This window comes from Cavia porcellus, unplaced genomic scaffold (genome assembly GCF_034190915.1).
Source record: "Cavia porcellus strain 051 isolate PalLab524CR breed Dunkin Hartley unplaced genomic scaffold, mCavPor4.1 scaffold_9, whole genome shotgun sequence".
Taxonomy (NCBI): Eukaryota; Metazoa; Chordata; class Mammalia; order Rodentia; family Caviidae; genus Cavia; species Cavia porcellus.
Window position 1 is genome coordinate 10388895 of NW_026947492.1, and position 23291 is coordinate 10412185.

A 23291-nucleotide genomic window follows, 5' to 3' on the forward strand; every position below is an offset into this window, starting at 1 on the left:
GGCAGCTGGAACACTTAAAAATGGCGGCCCTGCGTTGCCATAGAGACGCGGCTTCTTTCCGGTACCGTTCCAGGTGTCCCTGAGCTGCGTTTCTTTGAAGCTCAGTTTAAAGCTGGTTGCCTTCTTTAAAACTAAGTAGATTACAGACTCTGGGAAATCTGGCATTTTATTCTTGTAGAATTCTGCAGGACTAAAAAATCTTAATTATCTATATTCCCGATATGTTTATGCCCCTAGGGTTATTTCAGTTGAATTCAAAAAGATTTTCATAAATTTAGAGCCTAAAAGACCTAAAAGAGTATACTGGGTCGACCAGTCAACATATAAATATGTATTTGGCCCTTGTGGCCAATGTGTGCCTCAAGTCTGTTTGGTTCTTGTCCTTCTTAATGTAACTATTAAGCTAACACAGAATTGGAATTAATTTACTATTGACAACAACAATGCTGAAATCATTACGGTCGTATATTAGAAGTGAAGGGTAACTTGAGTCTACATGTTTTGGTTGCAAAAATAAGTTATGTTATCAAAGTACTTGGGAGTTAACTGAAACAGTGTCACATTCTTCTGAAAAAGATGGTACAGGATAGTGCTTTAGTCCTTAACCTATTCTGGAATTGCCCTGTGGTTAATGAAAGCAGAAAGGGAATAATGATATGCGTCAGCTTTGGGGAAAATTTAATAACTTCCCATTTCTCAACTTTCATCTCCTTATTAGACTTGAAAGCTCAATTGAGAAAGTAATGCAGGAGTACCAAACAATAGGTGACAGTCTTCCAAGAGCCCCATCTAAGCAGTGCTGTTATGCCCAGTTTCCAGCTATCCAAAGCAATGTGAAAATTCTATAGAAATCCATGTTTTTTTTTTTTTTAATCTAATAGAAACTGGTGTGGGCGGGGGTAATTGGAGATTGAACCTAGGGCCTTTCCAGCAATATAGATTCGCAGCACTTTTTCATTTTCAATTTTGAGACAATGTCTCAAGTCACCAAGTTACCCAGGCTGGGCTAGAATTTGCAGTCCTGCTGCATCACCCTGCCAGAAAATTGGGGTTATACGTATGCACCACCACACCCAGGTAATTCTATCCATTATTGACTTCCAGATTGTATCTACTATGAAAATTCTCCAGAGAATATTAAAATATATACAAAGGGTGATTGAAAAATAGTTGAATATTTAAGGAAAATTTATTACAATAAAAAGTACATTGCTCTTAATCCCCCTCAGAATACTGCCCCCAGCTTCAGACACACGAATCATTCTTGCCCCTTTCTGAAGCATTTCTGGAAGTCATCTTTCATGAGTGTCTTTATGACGTGATCAAAAATATAGTGAATACTGCTGCCACATGCCATCCAGCGTAAAGGCAGAAAAGAAAACATCACAGCAAGACTTCATCTTATTCACTGGGTCTGACCACATACAACATGTCTCTTTCCCAGAGTCAAAATGACCATAAGCAGTGAATATTTTGAATTAATTCAGGACATTGAGGCAGCCAGCACAGTGCAAGGAAAGACCTTCACAAAAGAGAACTTTCAGAACTTTCACTACTTAAGAAAGTAGCAAGAACAATGTGATACATATGTTGGGAGCAAGGGGGGATATTCTGAAAGGGCTTAAAAGCAACATTTTTTATTGTAATAATTTTTTAATTTAAACATTCAATGAATTTTTTAAAGCTTTTTTTTAAGAGGGGTTTTTTGTGAGGTCTTTTTTTTTTTTTTTTTCTTCTGTTTTCTTTTCTTGGTACCAGAATCGAACTCATGGCCTCACACTTGCCAGGCAGGCGCTGTGCTGCTAAGCTACATCCACAGCCCATTCATTGTATTTTTTTTTCATTCATTCTATTTTCAAATCATACCTCATGCAACTGTTTTCTATTAACCTGCTATGTAAAATTTTCACACATGCATATAGGAAAATTATATAATTGATAATTCTTTATTACTAAAGATGTATTTACATAGTGTTTGAAGTATAATAAAAAATAAATTACAGTACAAAAATGCTCTTCAGGGAGGAGACACTAAACAACAAGGCTCTATTACCCCAAGACACAAGCTATAAGACTGCTGGAAAAACGATGAGGTTTTAACTATTACTTTGTTTCACTTATGGAACATCATCAAGATATCTGTTTGAAGAAATATCCAGTTATATTTTGACAGGTTAAACTACAAACAAAAATATAATATGTGGAATAAAGGTTTCAAATCTACTTTTTAGTTTCAAAACTAGGTATTGAGAGTTTACTTTTTAAAAGGCAGAATGATATAGGTATTGAATAAGTTTTAGAATCAAGGTTCATAGGTAAAATTATACTAATTTTAAAGAAATATGCTTTATCTTGGCCAAAAGTCCAACAAGCAATTAAAGAAATAATATTGAAAAAAATATCAACATCCAGTATCTTTAAATATAGATAATCTATTTGAAAATTCAGTTTGTTAAAAATAAAATAGTATCAGCAGCTTAGTCAATGAAAATTGAAAATACCACATTATATAGATCTGACCTAAATGTGAAGATGTTTTCTTTGTGGGTTTTTTTTTGTTTGTTTGTTTGTTTTGTCTTTTTGAGACAGGGTCTCACTATGCAGTTCAGGCTGGCCTTGAGCTCACTCTAGCCCAGGCTGGTCTCGAACTTGCAACAGTCCTCCTGCCTCAGCCTCCCAAGAGCTGGGATTACAGGTGTGCACCACCCAAGCCTCACTTGAAGATGTTTTCTGTCCTTTAAAAAATGCATAAGTTTGGAAAGATACTGGGTAATGAGACACTTTGTAAAAGCTCTCTTCTTTCCATAGCCCGCTTACAAAATGTATCTACCAATATAAGGGGGGAAAAGAACAGTTTCATTCAGTTAAAGTAGTTTTGGTATTTCTTGGCTCTGTACCAAACTCTCTGTCCATTAAACAAGTGAATTACAATCAAAAAACAAAGAAAAAGAAAAAACTTTACATACTCTCTTCCAGTTCTCAAACTTTTGTATAATACTGTACAAAATTATCATCATTTAGAGTTGGTCTTTTTTCACCAGACCTAAGTTTTTAAAATGTTAAATACTATTTCATACCTCATATATTAAACTACTTACTGCTTCCAGTCTGCACATGAGCACAGTTTGCTCTATAATTCAGTGGAAGCACAGAGCAGAAATATACAGTAACAGCTCAGGAAAGACCTTCAGTTAATTATTTTTCACAATAAAGAAAAAAAGATACCAAATAACACATCCTAAAGTGGCATTTGCCAATATAGTGGTGTCTATGCAACCTTTTGCAGTTGCCCTGTGATTTGGACTTGGGCTACTTTAAATCTTGGATTAACTGACAAAAATGAACAAACAAAAAAAAAAAAAAACCCTATCACCTGGGATACTGAAAAAACTTCAATTAAATAAGGCGTGTCCCATGCTTAAGAGAGCCATAAAAACCACTTAACAGTTTGTCCTGGGAATTTCCTGTTAGTGGAAAAATGTCTGGGAGGCTTAACTCACCCTTTAATGGAAATGCGAAAAGGAAAGAAAGCAAACATTAACTTTAGTAGCAAGAGTGATGCTCTAAAGAAAGGAATGTGTGAAAGCAAATGTCTGTATCCCATTTGTTGCCAATATACGTCATGCCCTACAGGGGGTGTGTGAGGGCAAAAATGTAGCTTCTTAGTTTATAAAAACTAATGAGGATTTGAAAAATACTGGTAGTCTGAAATTAAATAAAACCTTAATAATGAGACTGTGTGTGAGCTGCGGGCATCGCTCAGGAGCTGTGCTGCCTGCAGAGGGGTGGTGGTGTTTATCCTGCTGGGTGTGTTCTGCAGATTTGTCAGAAGACAGGCCAGAACTGGAAATACCAAAGAAAGGTTCCCATCAACTGCAGTACTATAGTTCTCGTTCTTGGAAATCTTCAGCTTCCTAAAATATAAACAGAAATTTTAAGTTGATAATACATTTGAGAAAAAACATTAGAGGAGCTTACATCATGAATTACATAAACAGTCTGCTGGCCATCACAGAAGGAAAATATTTTTGTTCCCTCTTGAACTTAATTTTAGTAAAAGCAGGCTCCTGAACCTTGTTACAGGATTCTCCGAGTCAGCATCCTTTATGCGTAGCCGGTAAGTGCCCTGCGTGGACACCTGATGACCCAGAGCCTCTCACCTCCGCGTGCTCCCCTTACAAACAAAATCAGACGTGTAGACTAGTGGAGCAGATGCGTATGGAATTCGCCCATCACCGACTTTTAAAGAACTTTTGATCTTGCTTTTTTTTGGTTGAACTTTTTAAATCAAATTACTGACACCCCCAGATACTCCTGTATGTTTTGGGGGGTGGGGAGAAGTACCAGGGACTGCACTGAGAGCTTTCACACTGACTACAGCCCCAGCCCTTTCTAATTCTGAGAGACGGTCTTGTAAATTAAATTACCCAACTTGGGCTCAAATTTAAAATCTTTCTGCCTCAGTCTCCCTGAGTGCCAGAAATCTACACTTGCACCTCCATATCTGGCTCTAGTGTGCAGTTCTAAAACAGGGCTTTGTAGCCACAATAGCATTATGACACCTAATAGAAAATAACAATAATTAACTAATAGTGTTCGTGTTCAATATTTTCATAGTGAAGGCTTCACTTTTTTAAACAGTATCTCATCTTTTTACATCGGGTTTGTTCAAACTTTTGTGCATACATTCAGGCATCACACGCACTGCACCTGATTGTGTCTCTTAGATTCTTTTACTCTAATAGTCCCTATAATTTTACATGACTTTGACTAATTAGAGAATCTGCTTGATTTTTTTTTTTTTTTTTTTTTTTTTTTTTTTTTTGAGTAGGAAGAATTTATTGAGAGAAAGCTTCTAAGAAAGACAGGGGCTGGGGATTTAGCTCAGCGGCATAAGCGCCTGCCTTGCAAGCAGGGAGTCGTGAGTTCGATCCCTGGTACCGATAAAAAGACCCAAAAAAAAAAAAAAAGAAAGACAGAGAATCTGTTTGATTTAAAAAAACAAAATAGAAGCCTTTACTAAGCTGGGTGTGGTGGTGCACACCTGTAATAATCCCAGCACTCGGGAGGCTGAGGAAGGAGGATTGTTGCAAATTGGAGACCAACCTGGGCTCCAAACGAGCTCAAGTCCAGACTGCATAGTGAGACCTTGCCTCAAAAAGACAAAAAAACTTTACTAAGAACTCTTGTATACACTAACTTTCATTGTTGTTTTCACAACACAATCACTTTTCTTCATGTCCTACTTTACAAATACTTGAGACCTTTCATTGAAGTGTAAGTATAAAAATGTGACTCTTTGCATTAATATAATAGCCTGTAAAAATTTTCTCTCAAGAAAGTCAGAGTTTGACAAGATAAAGTTATTAATGTCCAAGCATATTACATTAGGAGTATAAATTCAGTTTGTATTTCTTGATTTATAACCTCTAAAAATTAACACTGTGGACCTACTTCAGAAAATAGAAAAAATTTTTAGCATCCTGTCTAAAATCCTCAAAAACCTGAAAACTGGATAAACAAAACTACATACACTACTAAAACTAAATTCATAGCTTAATAACTAAGTGAGAGGAGCAGTGGAAATCAATTCCAAATAGTATAGAAGACCTAACAGCTGAGTGTGGTGGCACACACTTGTCATTCCAGCACTTGGGAGGCTGAGGCAGGAGAATCACTACAAATCAAAGCCAGCCTGAACTACATAGCGAGATTTTGTCTCAAAAAAGCAAACAAAAAAAGGGATCCAACAAGTGTCAGGCATATCTATTGTATCAATATTATGTCTGGTTTATAATTTTTTAATCATGACATTAATTTTTTTCATAAAAAGATTTATTGGGGTGGGGATGTAGTTCAGCACTTGAGCCCTTGCCTAGCATGCACGAGGTCCAGGGCTAGATCCCCAGTACCACCAGTCATGCGTACATACTTATATAGATTTCTCTTAGTTGTAATAGCGATCAAGTCTAGCACAAAATACACTCAAAGAAGAATCGTTGGGACCAACAGAAGACTCATCTCTCTGACTCTAAGTAATTTCATGCAGGAACCACCTATGACCCATAAAATAATCAGGGAGACCCACTTGAGAGATGGGTCAGACAGGTCAGAAAGCTGAGGAAAGAGATCAGCGCTGCTTAGGAGCCTTACCATCTAACGGGATTAGTCTGTGTCTTCTAGAGAAACAGAAATCTTTTTTTCTTCATTGAGCTTCTCCTCTTCCCTTCTGTAACAAACAGAAATCAAGCGTCGGGTGAATAAGAAGCAAAGGAAATCAATCTAGAGAAATGTCAGGTAGGGTATCCACCACCCCCTCACCCAGGTTTAGGAAGAATTACTTTTACTGGGGAGTAGATACAGTTTACAGACAGGTGACCTATTGCACGTCTCCACATGACCTGCGCCTGTGATCTCAGATGTTTTTCAGAATGTAAAACTTCTGGGACTACAACTTGGGATCTAGTTTGAGAACTCCCAAAGTTTAAAGAATACACCTCACTTTACCATTAGAATCCTAGCTCTGATTTCTTTTTTTTTCTTTTTCTTTTTCATTTTTTTATCAGTACCAGGAATCAAACACATGACCGCCTGCTTGCAAGGCAGGTGCTTATGCCGCTGAGCTAAATCCCCAGCCCCTAGCTCTGATTTCTAATCTTGTTCAAAAACAAAGTTTTGTGTTGGTCTAGAAGGTCTTTACCAATTATATGTCTGTTCACAACCAGACCCTCAGAGATGGAGTTCTTAGGTTTGAAAAATCAATTAAAAATGGAAGGCAGTAGCCTTTGCTAATTTATTATCATGATTTGAAATCCATGTTGTTTTCATTGTTCTGTTTAGTTTGGTTTTATTCTGTTTTAGTTTGTCTACTTGTGTTAGATTTGATGGCAGTTATTCCAAAGATAGCAGGATATATGAAGCCCTGTATTGCATTCACTGTTTTGTTTTGACTGATTTTATTCTGTTTTGTTTGATAGTATCAGGTCTGATGGTATAGGCAACTACTTTGAAAACAAGAAGATACACGACGATCTGGTTTGACTAGTATCTTCTTTTGAAGTCCTATAATGCCTCCAATATTTTGTTTTATTGGTTGTGTTCTATACTGTTTTGTTCAATTTTATTGTGCCTGATGATATGGGCAACTCTTCTGAAGATAACAAGAAGCATTGTGGTAGCCATTATTGATCTCCTTGTATTCTTTTTTAAGTCATGTACCATTTCAGCCTTTTGTTTTGATTGACTATCTTGTTTTGTCTCATTTGGTTTATTCTCTTCAAAAGAAAAAAAATCAATTATATTCATTTCATTAAGGATTTACTGAGGAAAAGAAATAGTGTTGGAATAACTGTATATCCACATGCAAAAGAGTAAGTTAGGATTCCTGCATCAATATATCTACAAATTAACACAAAATGGATCAAAGTAACATTCCTAGGAAAAAATACAGGGTAAACTTCATAATGTAGAATTAAGCAGTGGTTTCTTAGATATAACACAAAAGCACTAGCAATAAAAGAAGGAATAGATAAATTAGACTCCATCAAAAGTAAAACCTTTGTGCCTTAGAGGACAGTATCAAGCAAGTGAAACGCCAGCCCACAAGATGGGAGAGAATAATTGCGAGTCTGTATGGTCCTGATAGGGACTAGGATCCAAAATATACGAAGAACTCCTAGAACTAAACAGTTAAAGGACAAGTAACCACCCCAATTTTAAGGCAGGCAAACTATCGGAACAGGTTTATCTTGAGATAAATATACAAATAGCCATTAAGTAGTTGGAAAGTTGCAAATCAAATATAGTGAAGTACTCTTCGTGTCCACTAGATGGCCACAATAAAAGAGACGATCATAAGTGTCGGTGAGGATGCGGAAAAAGAACCTGGCGTATTGCTGATAAAATGTGAAATAAGCTGCTTGGAGAGGCAGACTGACAGTCCCTCCAAAAACTAAACAGAGCTGCCATATACTCAGCAGCTCCACTAACTTCGAGTAGAAGAATTGAACGCCTGTCCATACAAAAACTTGCAGATGAATATTCATAGCAGCATTAGTCATAATAACCACAAAGTATTTAAACCCTAAACGCCCATCAGTTGATAAAAGTATAAATAGTATATGGTAAACCCTCCCTGGAATACTACACACACACGAAACGGAATGCAGTACTAACATATGCTACAACACTGATGAACTTTGACATTATAGTAATGAAAGAAGCTGAACATAAAAGCTGCAAACTTCCTTAGCTCACTTATAGGAAACGCACACAGTGAGCAGACCCTCATAGAACATGATTGGGTGGGTGTCGGGGCCAATGGTTAAAGGAAGGGCAAGGAATTTTCTTGAGGGTGGGTGTTAAAATGCTTCTGGAAACTTTGTGCATATTAAAAGGGCGAATTTTGAGATATATAAATTTTATCTCAATTTTAAAATGCTTTTATTGAGCACCTATGATCAGCACAACAGACTCTAATGCACTGATTCATCGCGCCCCTGCTGACTGCCCAGCCTAATTGTTCTTACAGAGGCATTTCAGCTGGGTGTGGTGACATACACCTGTCCTCCCAGCACTCTGGGAAGCTGAGGCAGGATCACAAGGATCACCTAGCTGGGCATGGCGGCATATACCTGTAATCTTACCACGGGGGAGACTGAGGCAGGAGAATTGCCACAAGTTCGAGGCCAGCCTGGGATACCTAGAAAGAGCCTCTCTCAGAAAAACAAAACAAATTCTAGCCCAGCCCAGGCAGCTCAGCAAATTAGTAAGACCCTGTCTCAAAATAAAATAAAATAAAATATGCTGGAGATGTAATTGTACAGCATTTAAGGCATTACATGCCTTGGTACTTAAAAAAAAATAATCAGGGATATTTTAGAAAAGTTTTACATAGCACGTTTTTATAGCATCAAATCCCACGCAGCTAAGAAATCCTATGATGAAATCTTTTGTAAAATTAAGAAATGTGTGATAAAGTTACTTCCCACACCCTAATTCGTCTACCCAGTGAAGCACAATTCTTTTACGTGGTGTTTACTCAGCGGGAAACAGCTGCGCCCAACAATTATTCAGCCCATTGCCAAACACCAGAGTCATCACAGAAAGCAGCAGGAGGGCGCCTGCCCACCGCCACCACCGGCCTTACGGTTTTATCTCCACCACCCGGTGCGCTCTTTCTGTCCACCGCTTTCTCCGGAAATGCTGGACGAGGACCACGATGATTACAATGATGACCATCAAGGCACAGGCAGAGCCAATGGCCAGAGCCAGGAAGTACATCTCAGAGAACCGTACTGCGGGGAGGGAAAGGGTCGGGTTGAAATTCCGAAGAGACAAACACGGCCACTGTTAAATGGCATCTTCCTCTCTTTTACTTCTGTGCCCAGAATGCCGTGTGCCTGGTAAAGCCCAGTAGCAGCAGGAAAGCCACACAAGCTGCATTAGTGACCGACAGGGTAGCAGCGCAGTGCTGGGGAACTTTGAAATGAAGCACTGGGCAGTCTGTGTTTTAACACGTCCTGCAGATGCTGGATGCCCGCTGAAGCTTTGAAAGCCACTGAGTCAGGTAAACCGCCCAGTGTGGTGACCTGGTCACTCACACCCAGGCCCAGCCATGTCTCCTGATTGCGTCTCACCTCTGCAGCTCAGACATTTATTCAGCTTCCCAGGCACTGTGCAAGTAATGGAAAACCAAAACAGACCCTACTGCAAAGGAGCTCTTGCCCCCCCGGGAAGATCGGGAGTCAATCAGTAACTGATCCAGTGGAAAATGGTAAAGGAGGGGCCCAGAGAAGCCCCTAAGCCAGACGAGAGCCCGTGAAACCCACTTCTCCTGTCCTTTGACTTGATTTCAAAATTACACTCCACCAAGCCCTCAGAGCCAGAAAGACCTTAGAGGGTGTCCAGCCCGGAAGTTTCCAGCCCGACGTCCATCGAGAACGGGGGAGCAGGGAGGAGTGAGATCCGACCCACAAGCCCACAAAACTCGTGTCTTGTTGCATGTGTGCATTTTTCGTGTGTGGGAAACAGAGCCCCGGGTTCAATTATCCTCTCAAAGAGCAGAGATTTCGACGCGTTTAAAACCCACTGATTTCTTGTCTAACTGGAGGGACTGAGATGCGGAGGCATCACATTACTTCTTTCAGAGCTCGGATGGCTTCTCCAGGTCACTCTGCTCTCTGTTGGAGGGTCTCGAGGGAGTCGTTTTGAACTGTGCTGGGAATGAAAGGAGGAAGCCGCTCTGCTTTCCACACTGCCCATGCATTTGGGGTAGCTCTGTCGTGTGGGTTAAGAGCTCACACCAGAGACAGCAAAGTTAAAACACCATCTGCACTATTTATTAATTCTGTGATCTGCGGTAATTAACATTGTTGAGCCTCAGTTTCCTCCATGGGTGGTGACAACAATATCCATCTCCTGAGACCTTAGAGAAAACACTGCAAACTGTTCCATCCAGTGCCTACCGCTAAGAAGCAGTCAATATGTGGATGCTGTAATTTTTAGCACAGTTCAGAGTCTGGGAAATTTTCATTTATCTCAGATTGTGCTCCCACAAGTTAATACAGTTGGTAAATATTAGCCATGTCTTAAACCCAGATACATAGCTTGTGGTCTTTGTCTTTGTTCCCTAGAGCCATTTTCCAGATTGCCCTTTGCAGAGGGGTAGCAGTAAAATACACTAATGTGGGACAGAATATTAGTCAAAGATGATTGATTGGGTTTGAGTCCAAAGCTACTCCACTTACCAGCTACAAGTGACTCAACGTCTGTGAGCATGAAAAACTGGCAAAGTACTTAAAGAACAGACAAAGTGTATCACTTCAAATCCCTGGTGTGGGGAAGTAGTTAATAAATGTTAGCTGCCATAAATACTATCTGCCTCCTCCGGTGGCTTGAAGATTAGAAGATAGACATGCAGGGCGTGGTGGCTCACGCCTGTAATCCCAACACTCGGGAGGCTGAGGCAAGAGGATCATTGGGAGTTTGAGACCAGCCTGGGCTACAAAGTGAGCTCAAGGCCAGCCTGAACTGCACAGTGAGACTGTCTCAAAAAGACAAGAGAGAGCCATGGAGAGTTCCTGGCACGGAGCAGGTACTCACTACATGTCTTGAATAAATAAGAGACTGAACAGGCCTATTGTTAGCCTTTTATCAGAGCTGCCCCCTCTCCCTTTCACCAGCCCAAAGCCATTTTTTGTGACACCTTCCCCGGATCCCTTTGCTTAACTTTCTGTTTTTCCACAACCAGACCAAGCCGTTTTGACCCCTGGATTCTTCAGTCTTCCCCTGCAGGTCTCAGCTCTGAAGCACCAGGCCCTTTCTACCCTGGGAGCCATCACACAAGATTGCCCCTCTGTTTCCTACTGGCCCTCACACTCCCCACACCCATTTTCCCCCGTGGAACCTACCAGTCTGCACAACGCTGAGCCGGATCGTCCCAACCAGCCCGTCCACATCTGGGGGGTTTTTCACCTGACAGGTGTACGTCCCATTGTCATCGAACTGCAGCTTCCAGAGGAGAATGGAGACATCCTTGCGGTCAAGGTTCCCGTCCCAGACCACCCGGTCTTTGAAGCGCCCGCTCATGGGTTTGAAGGGCTCCATGTGGTAGTAGAAAACCTACAAAGGAGAAATGTCAAAAGGCCTTTTCACTGGGTGCGGGGCAAGGAGCAGGAAAGAACAGCCACCCTAACTATCCAGTTCACAGCTTTCTGTCTCTTGATTGTCCTTCGCCAGCCTCTCAGTTCCATCGGTCTCTGTCCAGAAAGGATTTCCCAGCTTAGCCCTGTGCTTGTCCAGGAAGGGCAAGGAGCAATGGGTGGGCTTAACATGTTCCTAGCCAAGGCTCCCCTAGAAAACGCCAGTCATCTACTTACGAACTGTTCGTGGCCCCCATCTCGAGGGCGGAAATTCCAGGTCACTGTCAGTGCACTTCCCACAGGGGCAAAGCTGGAAAAGGTGCACTTCAGCCGAACGTCTGTCCCATTCACAGCCTCCAGCGCCCCCGAGGTGTAAATTTCCACGGCCTCTGTGGGCCAAAGAGCTGCGCAGAGGGGAAGGAGGCAGGACGGTTACCACAGGGGTAGCACGGAGAGAACTGCTGAGATTTTCAAAATAACGCGTGTGGAGGACGTAAGACAGCGCCGAGGTGCAGGGCTCTCCAACTTGGTCACCCACCGTTGACCTGGTTACTCCTCCCCCACACACTTGGTGACCCTCCTGTCTCACATGGTGACTGACAATGCCAGACGGTGACCGTCCTGGTGCGTTTACTTCTCCATAGTCTCAGCTTCAAAATACAGTAACAGCCAGGTGTGGTGGGCTGTGCTTGTCATCTCATCACTCAGGAAGACTGAGGCAGGAGGAGTCTGAGGCCGGCCTGGGCTACAAAGGGAGTTCAAGGCCAGCCTGAGCTACATAGCAAGACTCTGTCTTAAAAAAAAGGAAAGAAACTCCAAATATTGTCAAATTAAATTGAGGACAGAAACACAGAACTAAAGCAAATCTTGGATTACACATCACATATTAGAGGAAGCATTACATACTATATGTAGAATGTTCTCCTAGCAGGTTGGTTTTCCAGAAAGGACTTTTGATACATACGTTTCGCACTGTTACGACTCTCCTGCAGAAATTGGGTTAATCAATTCCAGACACCTTGTGCTTGCCTGCACTCCTGGAACCTCTACACCACGTGGCGTATTTAACCATATTTGCATTCGAAATGTGTGTGCTGGGGCAGTTTCAAAACCACGGTGGGTCTCTCTAATAATCGCAGCTTTCCCGATGCTGGGAGAGAGTCCCAGGCAAGACTCACCCAGAAAACCAAGTGCCAGGTCCTGCCCAGCGGCGGGGGTTGCGCGCGGCCACAGAAAAATGGTGTGTAACCCGAGATCAGAAAGCCCTCTCTGTGCCGAGTCACAGCCCAACACTCCTCCGAAACCTGTTCGTCCACCACAGTCAGCCCGGTACCAGCAGCTCCAGCGAGGTCCGAACTGAAGCGAACTGCAGCTGGGGCTCGGGACCCCACCCGGACCCCCAGGGCGCGCGCCCAGCTGGGGGCGCACGCGTCCCCGTCTCACCTGCGAGCTGCCAGCCGAGCAGCAGCAGCAGCAGCGCGCGCGGACCGCTCGGGCCGTGCATCGGGGCAGCGCGGCCCCGGCCCGGGGGCCAGACCGGGCGGCAGCAGCAGGACGGGGCAGCCGCGAGGCCAGTGCGCAGCGCGGCGCGGCGCCCTCCTCCCTCCCCAGCCGGTGCGCCGTGCGCGCCTGGGGAGCCGCGCGCCCGGGCGAGGCAGGCTGACTCACCCGGCGGGACAGGATGGAGGTGGGGCCTCCGCGCCGCGCCCCGTCCCCTCCTCCGCCCGCGCGGCGGGCTGCCAAAGGTCCCGAGCGCCCCGGCCCGCTCTTTGCTTTTCTGCTCGACCGACAGAGCCCTGGCCTCTGGATGCCCTCGGAACACGCGGAGCTGGTGCCAGGCTGCAGAGTCCCAGGCTGCGCTGGGCCGGGCCACACACGCCCTTTTAAAACAGGCTCCGGGCCAGCCTGGGTCGGGACGCTGGAGCCACCTTGCAGTGCTGTTCCACATTCCCGAACATCGCCCCGGGCGGGCGGCCTTAGCTGAGGCCGGATTCCAGCAGCCTCCCTTCCAGACCCAGGTCCAAATTCCTCAGGGCCCGGGCGCCAGAGCTGTCCTGCTGATACCCTCAGTCTCGGCCAGGTGTGGGGCCCAGGGGGTTCTGCACCTTTTCCTCGCTGAGACTTTCCCTGGGGTGCAGCTGATGTAAGCCCCAAACCAAATCCCAGAGTGCTGAGGCAGCCCGGCTAAAAAGAAATATGAAATAAAAGTGGCCTTTATTTTAAGAACGCGGAGAGAGAACCCCTGACCACCGAGGTCTGGCTTTTCTCTCTGCTAGGCACTTGTTTGGGGGGGGGGGGGGCATACATATAGCTTAAGTTTGGGGTGGTGCCTAAGGGGCATTACTGATGCACAGGTAGCCCATTGGAATTCATTTCTGGCCACAGGTAAATTGCCTGGGGCAGGGAAGGTGACCTCAAGATAAGAGTCCCTTGGTTCCACCTCCCAGTCTCCCACCGCTGCAAGCCGCATCCTGGCCTTCTTGCTCCCCTACCTCCCTCTCGATGCAGTTTGCAGAGTGCTTTCCTGCGTGTGCTTTCGTGCCCACAACTCCGGGGTAGCGGCCTTTTCACCCGTGAGGACCTGAGAGCCCAGGGGAGGTGAATGATTCGCCCAAGGTGCCCAAGGCTGCACAGCCAAGAGGTGGCAAAACAAACTCTTCTGACTCTCAGGGGCTGTGCTCTTTGGATAAATTAGCAGTTGATATGATTAATGCAGAGGACCCTCAAGAGAAAGGACTTTATACCAAGTTTGTGCCTCAATTTTATCTGCCAACTTTAGGTCAGCCATCCGTCAAGGAAGTCTGAAGAGCTGAGAAATTTAAGCAAGAGATAAAGGCTTCCCTGTCTGGAAAGAGGCACAGGTTAATGAAGCAGCCGTTAGAGGTGGTGGGCGGGGAACAAAGGCTTAGAAGCCTGGTGAAAAAGTAGGTGGATCGGATGGAAGCCCACACAGAAAGCCTTTGCCCTAATCCCCAGGTAGCAGTCCACGAACTCGCAGTGATTCATGGTCTCCTAGCTGAACCCTGGAGAACAGAAGCCAGAGAGCAAGGAGTTGGCCGAGTTAAAAAAAAAAAAAAAACATTAGACTGGGTGTGTGGCTCAGGAGTAGAGCACTTGCCTCACGTGCTCCTGGACCTGGGTTCCATGCAACGCTGCAAAAAGGAGGAAGAAAGAAAAGAAAAACATGCTAGAAAGAGAAGAAGCCCGCTGTCCTGGTATGTGTCTATAACCTCAGACACGGGGAGGCTGAGGCAGGAGGGTCATAATTTGAGCCCAGCCTGGGCAATTTAGCAAGACTTTGTCTCAAAATAAAAAATAAGGATTGGGGATGTAGCTCAGTGGCACAAGTGCCTGCCTGGCAAGCACAAGGTCCTGAGTTCAACTCTTGGTATAACAAATAAATAGATAAAGGGCCTGAACATATAGCTCAGTGTGAAGATCCTGGCTTCAATCCCAGTATGACAAAAAACAAAATAAAAAAGGAAACATTCCACCAAAACACAGGCAAATTATAGAAGCTTTAAGAAAAAGAAGAAGAAAAGCCCAGCAGAAAGATAATGTGAATTTCCCAGGTGGAGATCAGCTGTGCACTTGTAAGAACATGTTAATGTGAAGGTGTTTCTGGAAAAAGCTGTGTCCAGCTCCTGTGTCAGTTTCTAGGTTATTCCGAGCAACCCAAACTCAGCGTGCTGGGACGCTGGGAACCTTCAGCATAGTGATCAGTAAGATACAGCCTTTGTGGTATGTAAGTCAGAAGAGGTCAGCTCCAAGAGCCCGAAAGAAAAAGGGTTGAAGGAAATTTGATCTTTTTGGTTGGCTCACAGCTTTGGAAGGAAATGAAACCCTAAAAGAAGGAGAGAGGAGCCTAGGGTTTAAAAGTCTACAGCAAATTGCAAAATTTGGTGAGAGGTAAGTTACCAAAGAGCTCAGGGACACAGTAATCACAGCAGGAGAGGAGTTAAGTAAGGAAGAGCTGAACAGACGGCCTGTTGTAGGGGCAGAAGAATCCCTCCCCGTACCCAGCCTCCCCGGGGCTGGCTGCCAGCCCTGCTAGGAGAGGCATAGCTGCCCGTATCCCATTCCTCAGAGAGGCCAAGTTCCTGGCTCTGTACTCAGCAACGCCCAGTTCCTTCCAGTTAGCACACGAGGCTCCGAGTCACCTGTTCCCCTCCCAGGGCGAGGAAGGAGGCCAAGGGCTGAACCGGTTAAGAGAAAATGCTAAATAAAGAAGACAATTGTCCTTCAGAGTTCCCCAGATGCCAGGTAGCAGGACTTTGATCAAAACTGGGAGGCAGCAACTGGAGAAGGCAATGAAGTAGAGGATTTGCCTAGCATGCCCAGAGCCCTGGGTTCAATCCCCTCACTGGTCATCTGAGGAGTGAGGACTCCGTCCTGACTAACATCTCAGTTGGGGATGGCTAATTTATGATCTGACAGCTCACCAGAAAGGGGGTACCCTTCCCACATGCCTGCCCTGTGCATTGCAGCTTCCCCTGTGCCCTTTGTAATATCCTTTACGATAAACCAGTAAACACAGCAGCACATGCACACACACACACACACACACAGACGTGTGTGTGTGTGTGTGTGTGTGTGTGTGTGTGCCCAAAGGTTCTCCTTAGAGGGGAATTACTTTCCCAGAACCATTAAAAGGAAAAATGGAGGAGGAAGGGGAAGAAAGGAGCCTTGAGACCCACCACCATTTATTTTCTGGCTTTCTCAGGAGCGCTGGCCAAGGATCCAGAATGAAAAATACAGATTGAGTACCAGTTTCAGAATGGCAGAGACTCCCAGCCTTCCCTACAACTCCAGTCAGAAGCATCCTTTGTCTAAACTTTCTCTGCTTTAGAAAAAATGTTAAAGATGGGAGAGGCGGTCAGGAAGGCAGAGTCCTGGCCAAGAGCTGGGCTGCAGGCATGAAAGGACTCCTGCTCCTTGTACCCGTGGGTTCCTAGATGTGTTCCTGAGCAGGTCTGGCTCTGAGATTGGGTTCCAGGAGTTCAGAAAAACCATGGGAGGAGGAACGCTCCTACCTCCTCACCTGAGGGCAGCTCACACCCACCTCTTTGATAAAGCCTCTGCTTAGGCTCCTCTCTTTAATTATAGAGAAGAGCTGTCAGGCCCCTATTAAGCAGCCTGAGGCGGAAACACTGAGATTTAACCCTTCACTTTCCAGAGTTAGCCAGACAGATTGCACAGGCCAAAAGAGGGAGCATCTTTGAAGATCACTTTGAAGACTGCCCCAGAAGATAGAGGCACCTTTTTATGGAAAAATAAAGCAAACTTTCTAAACCAAATAATCAGAGAATAACAATAATTATTACACTGTGTATCATTATTATCAGAGTACTTATTTAGAATACAAGACATAAGCCAAAAAGATTCTACAAACAAGAAACAAACAGGTAACAACACAAAACTTGCTTTTCAATAAACAAAAGGGGCTGAGCAGGGTGGTGCAGTGGCTGTAATCCCAGGGCCCAGGAGGCTGAGGCAGGAGGATCAGTGAGCATAAATTCAAGGCCAGCCTGGGCTACATAGTGAGTTCAAAAGCCAGCCTGAAATACAGAGTGAGGACCTGTTTGAAAAGTAAGTAAATAAATAAACAAACAAAGAGGAATTTTGATAGATGCATTTGTCTACCTGCATGAGAACCATACATACCCCATCTCAATGGGAGTGTCACGTGTATATAGGAATAACAATAATGCCAGCAATAAGTATAAGGTGGGTAGAGTTTTCTGTAGCTCATTTTGCGGTTATACTTAGTTAAGATATTAAAAAAGTGTTCCTATGACCCTTTGGGGGAATGCCCTGGCATTTTCATATATGGTAAATATATAGCTGTAAGAGCTCAGTTATAGAATAGCAAACTTACAGATATTTTATTGTAAAAGATAAAACTCACTTAATGGCCTGTGACTCTGCCCTGCTGCCCGTCACAAAGTCAGCCTTGACTGTCTGCATCCAGCTGCTTCTCCCTGACAATGTGCTGGGTCCACTTGACTGTGTCAGCTGGAAGATTTGTGTTTTTTCCCAGCTTGAAGAATACATATTGTTTTCCAGCTTGCTTCCAAGACTTCATGTTTGGACAGACTGGCCCACAGGAAGACACATTTAACTTCACTGGCTCTGCTCAGAACCCCTCCCCTCCTTCCCAGGATGTTCTCACTTTAAAACAATTCCTTTTAAATAAATCTATTTAGAACTAACTTGCTTGACAACATATGACTTAATTCGTGTAACCCGTCACGTAATAACCTTCCATTGTACTTCCTGCTTACGGATTGTGTTTAAACTGGACTCTAAGCTGACTCATGGCTGGTAGTTTGCAACTGATTCCCACCAGCCCACTAGCATAATAAAAGTGGCCTTCTAACTCCTCGGTGCAAAGTCTTCCATGCAGTTTGATACTGGTTTTTCTGCAACACACCCACCGTAGCAACACCATTCCAAGCTATTCACTCAAAACAAATGAAATCATATATCCACAAAGAGATGTCCTAGGGAATATTCTAGAAGCTTTATACATAAGAGCCTATAATTGGAAACATCCCAGAGGCTCATCAATAGTGAATGGGTAAATGTGTTATAGAATTTTCATAAAATGAATACTCAGCAACACAAAGGAACAAATTCTTTTTTTTTTTTTTTACAAATTCTTGGTATATACAAACTTGTAATTCTCACAAATATGTAGAGCAAAATTAACCAGACATAAAATAATACATACTCTTTGATCATCATAAAAAAAATTTGGTCCTAAGGGCATGGAAGCTGGAATTAACTTGAGGAGCACAGGGAACTTTCTAGAGTAATGCTCATGTTTTGCATCTTAATAAGAGTTTGGGTTACACAGCTTATCTGTTTGTCAAAACTCTCTGAATGGTATACACTTAAGATTTATCCAATAGGTGAATGTAAATTTTACTTTCATGTTTTTAAAATAATTATAAACAAATATTTTTTCATCAACAGTGAAATATCTAGGGAAAATCATCCTGATTTTTGCTCTTTAGTTTTAAAATGCATCCAAAGGAAATAAGATGGACGGATGGATAAATGAATAGATAAATGGACAGATATGTGATAAAGCCAGTGTAGTAAAATGTTATTTGAAGAACATACTGGTGTTCATGGTAAAATTCTTACAGCTTTCCTGCATTTCTGAAATTTTTCATACAGTGTTGGGGAGAATCTCCCTCATGCACCAGGTTTCTTTAGTCAGTGACAACACCACATTTGGTAATAAAGTGTTCTAGATTTATTATTTGACATCACTCTGATTAGAATAATGGTAGCTTTAACAAATAAAAATGAACTTTAATAAATGAAGAGTATAGCTTATCAAATGCTTGCCATGTACACAGCATTGTGGTGGGCATATTATGTATATATTATTTCTGATCTCCATAATTCTAAAATGTAAATATCCTCATTTTATAGATGAGGAAACTGAGGCTCTGAGACATTTATTCATTCTAATATCTCTTGAAGCCTGCTGTCAGACATCATGCTAGGTGCTGGACAATAAATCAGCTTCTGCCCCGGAGTAACAAATGTGGGGCTTTTGTGGTAGCAACTAGGCGCATGGTCTAATTCCCGGGTGCAGGCAGGCAGAGAGCCATATGACCGACTGCGGCAAACAGAAGTACGTCCCTTTTATAGAGATGGAAAGAAGCCAGGAACATTCGGTGGGGGATTTTAATAAACATCTGTGGTCAAACTCTCTGGCAGTCTTGCGCCTCAGTGAGCAAAGTCCTTGAAGTGTCTGGTGTAAATTTTCAGGTGTCTCCAGATGTGTCAGGACCTGCAGAATTCCTTGCCTTCACAGCACCCTGCGCTTACCCACGAGTTCCCTGCTGAGAGCTGCAAGTTGAGGGCTGGGAAAGTCAGGTCCGATCAGAGCCTTAAAAAACAGAGTCAAATGAATACGTGATTATAACATAGTGTGTCGAATACATTGTAATAAGAGAAGCGCGGAAGAGAGGTCTTTAAGCCAGCCTTGGAGGCTTCCCAGAAGTATAAATATCCACAGTAATTGGATAGGAACTGTGGGCTTGGGGTATGAGCCATGGGTCTCATTATTCATTCATTCACTTAACAAGCAAATTTTGGGCGCCACGGCATGTCAGGCATTTTGCTAGGCACAGGATTACAGCAGTAAACCAAGGGGGAAGGGATGCAGGGTGGTCGGGGAAGGCCTCTCTGATTAGGTGATACTGCAGAAAAGTCTGGAAGAAGTGAGGAGGAAGAGAAAAAAAAAGAAATGGGAAGGAGGAAGTGCAAAGGGCCTGGGGTGGAGGCAGGCTCAGAGTCTGGAGAAAAGCCTAGAGGCCACTGGCTGAAGCAGAGGTAAACAGGGCAGTGACCAGAAAGTGAGAACAAAAGACCAAAGGAAAACCAGGCCACACATGGCCTTGTAGGCCTCATAAAGAGCCTTGTCTTTACCCAGGGCAGCCATTAAAAGGTCACCGAAGGCAACCGACAGAGTGGGGAAAATATTTACAATTTACATTCCTGCCAAAGTGTTACTACCCAGGGGCCAAGGACACAGCTCAGCAGCACAGCGCCTGCCTGGCGATTACAGGAAGCCATTTACAGGAAGCGCTAGGTTGTGAGTTCGATTCCTGACCCCAAATAAACAACTAAAAAGATAAATAATTACCATCCAGAATATATAAAGAAGTACAACTCAACGACAAAACCCAATTTAAAAACTATCAGAGGACCTAAATTAACATTTCTCCAAGAAGATACAAAATGGCAAAAAGCACAGGAAAAGATGTCAACATTATTAATCATTAGGGAAATACAGACCAAAACCACAATTAAAGATAGCACTCGTTAGGATAACTATTATTTTTTTTTAATTATAAAAATAAAAAGCAGACGTATTATTGTAAGCATGGGAGAAAACTGGACTCTGCCAGAAGTAATATGAAATCAGGGCCTCCTCTACAACAACAGATTGCAGTTTGTCAAAAAATTAAACATAGAATTATCACATGACATAGAAATTCCACTTTTCAATATATGCACACAAGAATTGAAAGCAAAAACTCCACAGACTTTTTGGTACATCCATGTTCATAGCAGCATTAATCACAACAGCCAAAAGGTGTCAACATCTCAGCCATGGGAGCAGGAATGGTATTTGGTGGAATATGTTCAGTGTGAAAAAGGACTGAAGTTCTGAGCCCTGCTCCAGCGTGGAGAAACCTTGAGAGTCTTATACAGGATGAAATAATTCAGGCACGAAAGGACAAAACCTGAATGTCTGATTCCACCCACGCAGGGGACCAAGAACAGTCAAATTCAGAGACAAAATGAACGGGCCAAAGAAAAATCAGATGTGGAGAGAAAGAAAACAAAGAATTGAATGAGGAAGTGAAGGGTGGGAGCTGAGGCTGGAGAGCTAGTGGAGGTCACACCTTCCCGCCTCTGATAAGGGTTAGGGTTTGTCCTACCGGAAGTGACCATACACTGAACCTTTAAGGAACAAGTGACTTGATCAGATTTGTGCAGTTAAAGACGTCACCACATGCAGAGTTGAGAGAAGAGCAGGGGGAGGCCAGAGGGTGCTCCCAGGAGCAGCAGCCTGCGGGCAGGGTGGGTGCGGTCTGCACTGCAGCAGGGAAGCTGGAGACCTCAAGGCAAGATGCTGGGGAGGCCAGTGGAAAGGGACTGGCTCCGAGGAAGTGGGAGGAAGGGAAAGCGAACCCCCAAAGGTGATGCTCCCTTTTCAGGCGAGGTAACCTCTGAAGTAGAGAAGCTGAGGATTGGATGGAGATGCTCAGGCGGGGTTACAGGAAGCCATTGTTCTGGGCTAGGCCTCCGAAGACCAGACCAAAGCACCTGGGAGTCCCTCCTGCAAGGTGCTGTGTGATAACTCATCCTGAAATGGGCCAGTTTAAAATCCACAAAGGGAAAGTCACAGCCACCAACCAGAAGGGACGCAGCTGAAGAGCCAGCCCAGAGGAAGCTCCCTCCGGTCTGACTCCGGAAAGAAAGCTGCTGAGATTACCGTGTGCTTTGGTTCCCTTTGCTTTCTTGAATCCTTTTCTGCCTCCCTCATACATGGATGCTAAACGAAGTTGACTTCAGCGCAGAATTCTGATCACCGAGGTTGGCAAAGGCAGGCGGGCGATGGGGGTGAGGGATGACCAGATAAAGGAAGGCCAGTTTGGATTAGCGTACACCGTGTGCAGACGTTGAAAAGTCGTACTGAATTCCATCAATATACACAATTAACACACATTAATCTCAGATAAAGTAAAAATACTATTTTATTAACTGCCAGATTCTAGAATCTCAATTAAAGTCAGCTAGCTCTCTAAATTTGTTATCATTTTGTCCTTTGAAAGTGCTCAGAAGGATGTGGGCACTGAGGACCGCAGTGGGCTGCAGATGCCAGTCCAGGGTCTCGATCCTTTCTAGACGGTAATTGTAGAAATGAGACAGTAGAAAAGGGAAAGTCCCAGGAGAGACTCTGGAAGCTGCCCAATTTTCAAGGAATAAGAGGAGAAAACATTTCAGAGGGGTGAACAGGTGTGTCCAGAATAAACGCAGCGGAGGGCCAGAGAACGTTACTTAACAAGAGAGCAGGTCATGGAAGCCAGAGGTAGGGATGTTTCAAAAAACTAGCAAATACACAAAATGTCTGGGACTGCTGAGACTCAAGTCAAATCAGTGTCCAGGCAGTTTTGAAGCAGGTGACCTTCCAGTTTCACCAGAAAAGTCAGAAGCCAGTCTCACGGGAGGTGGGGAACTGGTTGCTGATGAGTCTCCTCTTCCAAGGATGGGCCTTAACAAAGGCCAGCAGAGAGGCAGGTAGCCGGAAGAGGGTGAGGGTTTGTTTAGTTTGGGGTTTGCTTGTTGATTTTAGGAAGGGGAGTTTTCACACGTCCGCATAGGGACGCCTCTTCCATAGTTAGCAAGAGATGAACAGAGTGCTGGGGGCTGAGGAGCATTCTGGCTCACACGGTTTCACTGTAATGACTAATGGTGTCCCTCTCACAGCCCAGTGTTACCGTCTGGAAGATAATCCATGTGCTCATAAAGTGCAGATAGAGAGGAACCGGAGGATAGACACCCCATTAACTTTGAAGACTAAAGGGCAAAAGGGTGGGGGGAGAAAGCTCAAGTTTTTGTTGGTGTGTGTGTGTGTGTGTGCGTGTGTGTGTGTGTGCATGTTGTTTATAGAAGGTGTTTTTTCTTCCTCCACAAAGGACTTCTCAACGAGTTGCTTCAGCTCTGATTGTAAACAGTGATGAAAAAGAGACCGTCTTCTCTATTTCTCTCCCCAAAGAAAAGGTCTGATGAAGAAGCCCTGGAAATTTTGTCTGGAGTGAGTCTTAGACTGTGCCAAAATCCCATCAGCCTTTTCTTTCCTCTTCCTGCTGCTCTTTTTAAAAATAGTTTTGAGCAACTCCCTGGGGTCAGGCACTGTCTTCAAGAATTTAGTGGTGAAAACTGTTAAGAGCATGGCCTCACCAGGCTTGGTGGCCCCATACCTGAAATCTAGCACACAGGAGGCTGAGGCAGGAGGCTTGTCACAAGTTCAAGGCCAGCCTGGACTACATAGCGATACTCTATCTCAAAAAACAAACAAACAAGACGGTAGCCTCAAGGAGCTTTCAAACTAAT

At 43.9% G+C, this 23291-nt stretch overlaps 1 protein-coding gene across 1 annotated transcript; it reads right to left on the reverse strand.

Moving 5' to 3' along the window:
- Positions 1 to 1927: 1927 nt before the first annotated feature.
- Mpzl2 (myelin protein zero like 2) lies at positions 1928 to 13258 on the reverse strand. Its single transcript, XM_063255859.1, has 6 exons — positions 13086 to 13258; positions 11880 to 12046; positions 11412 to 11622; positions 9149 to 9296; positions 6154 to 6229; positions 1928 to 3914 (listed from the first exon to the last, which is right to left on the reverse strand). The coding sequence occupies exons 1-5, from the start codon at positions 13144 to 13146 to the stop codon at positions 6166 to 6168; spliced, it is 651 nt and encodes a 216-aa protein (XP_063111929.1). The 5' UTR covers positions 13147 to 13258; the 3' UTR covers positions 1928 to 3914; positions 6154 to 6165.
- Positions 13259 to 23291: the final 10033 nt, after the last annotated feature.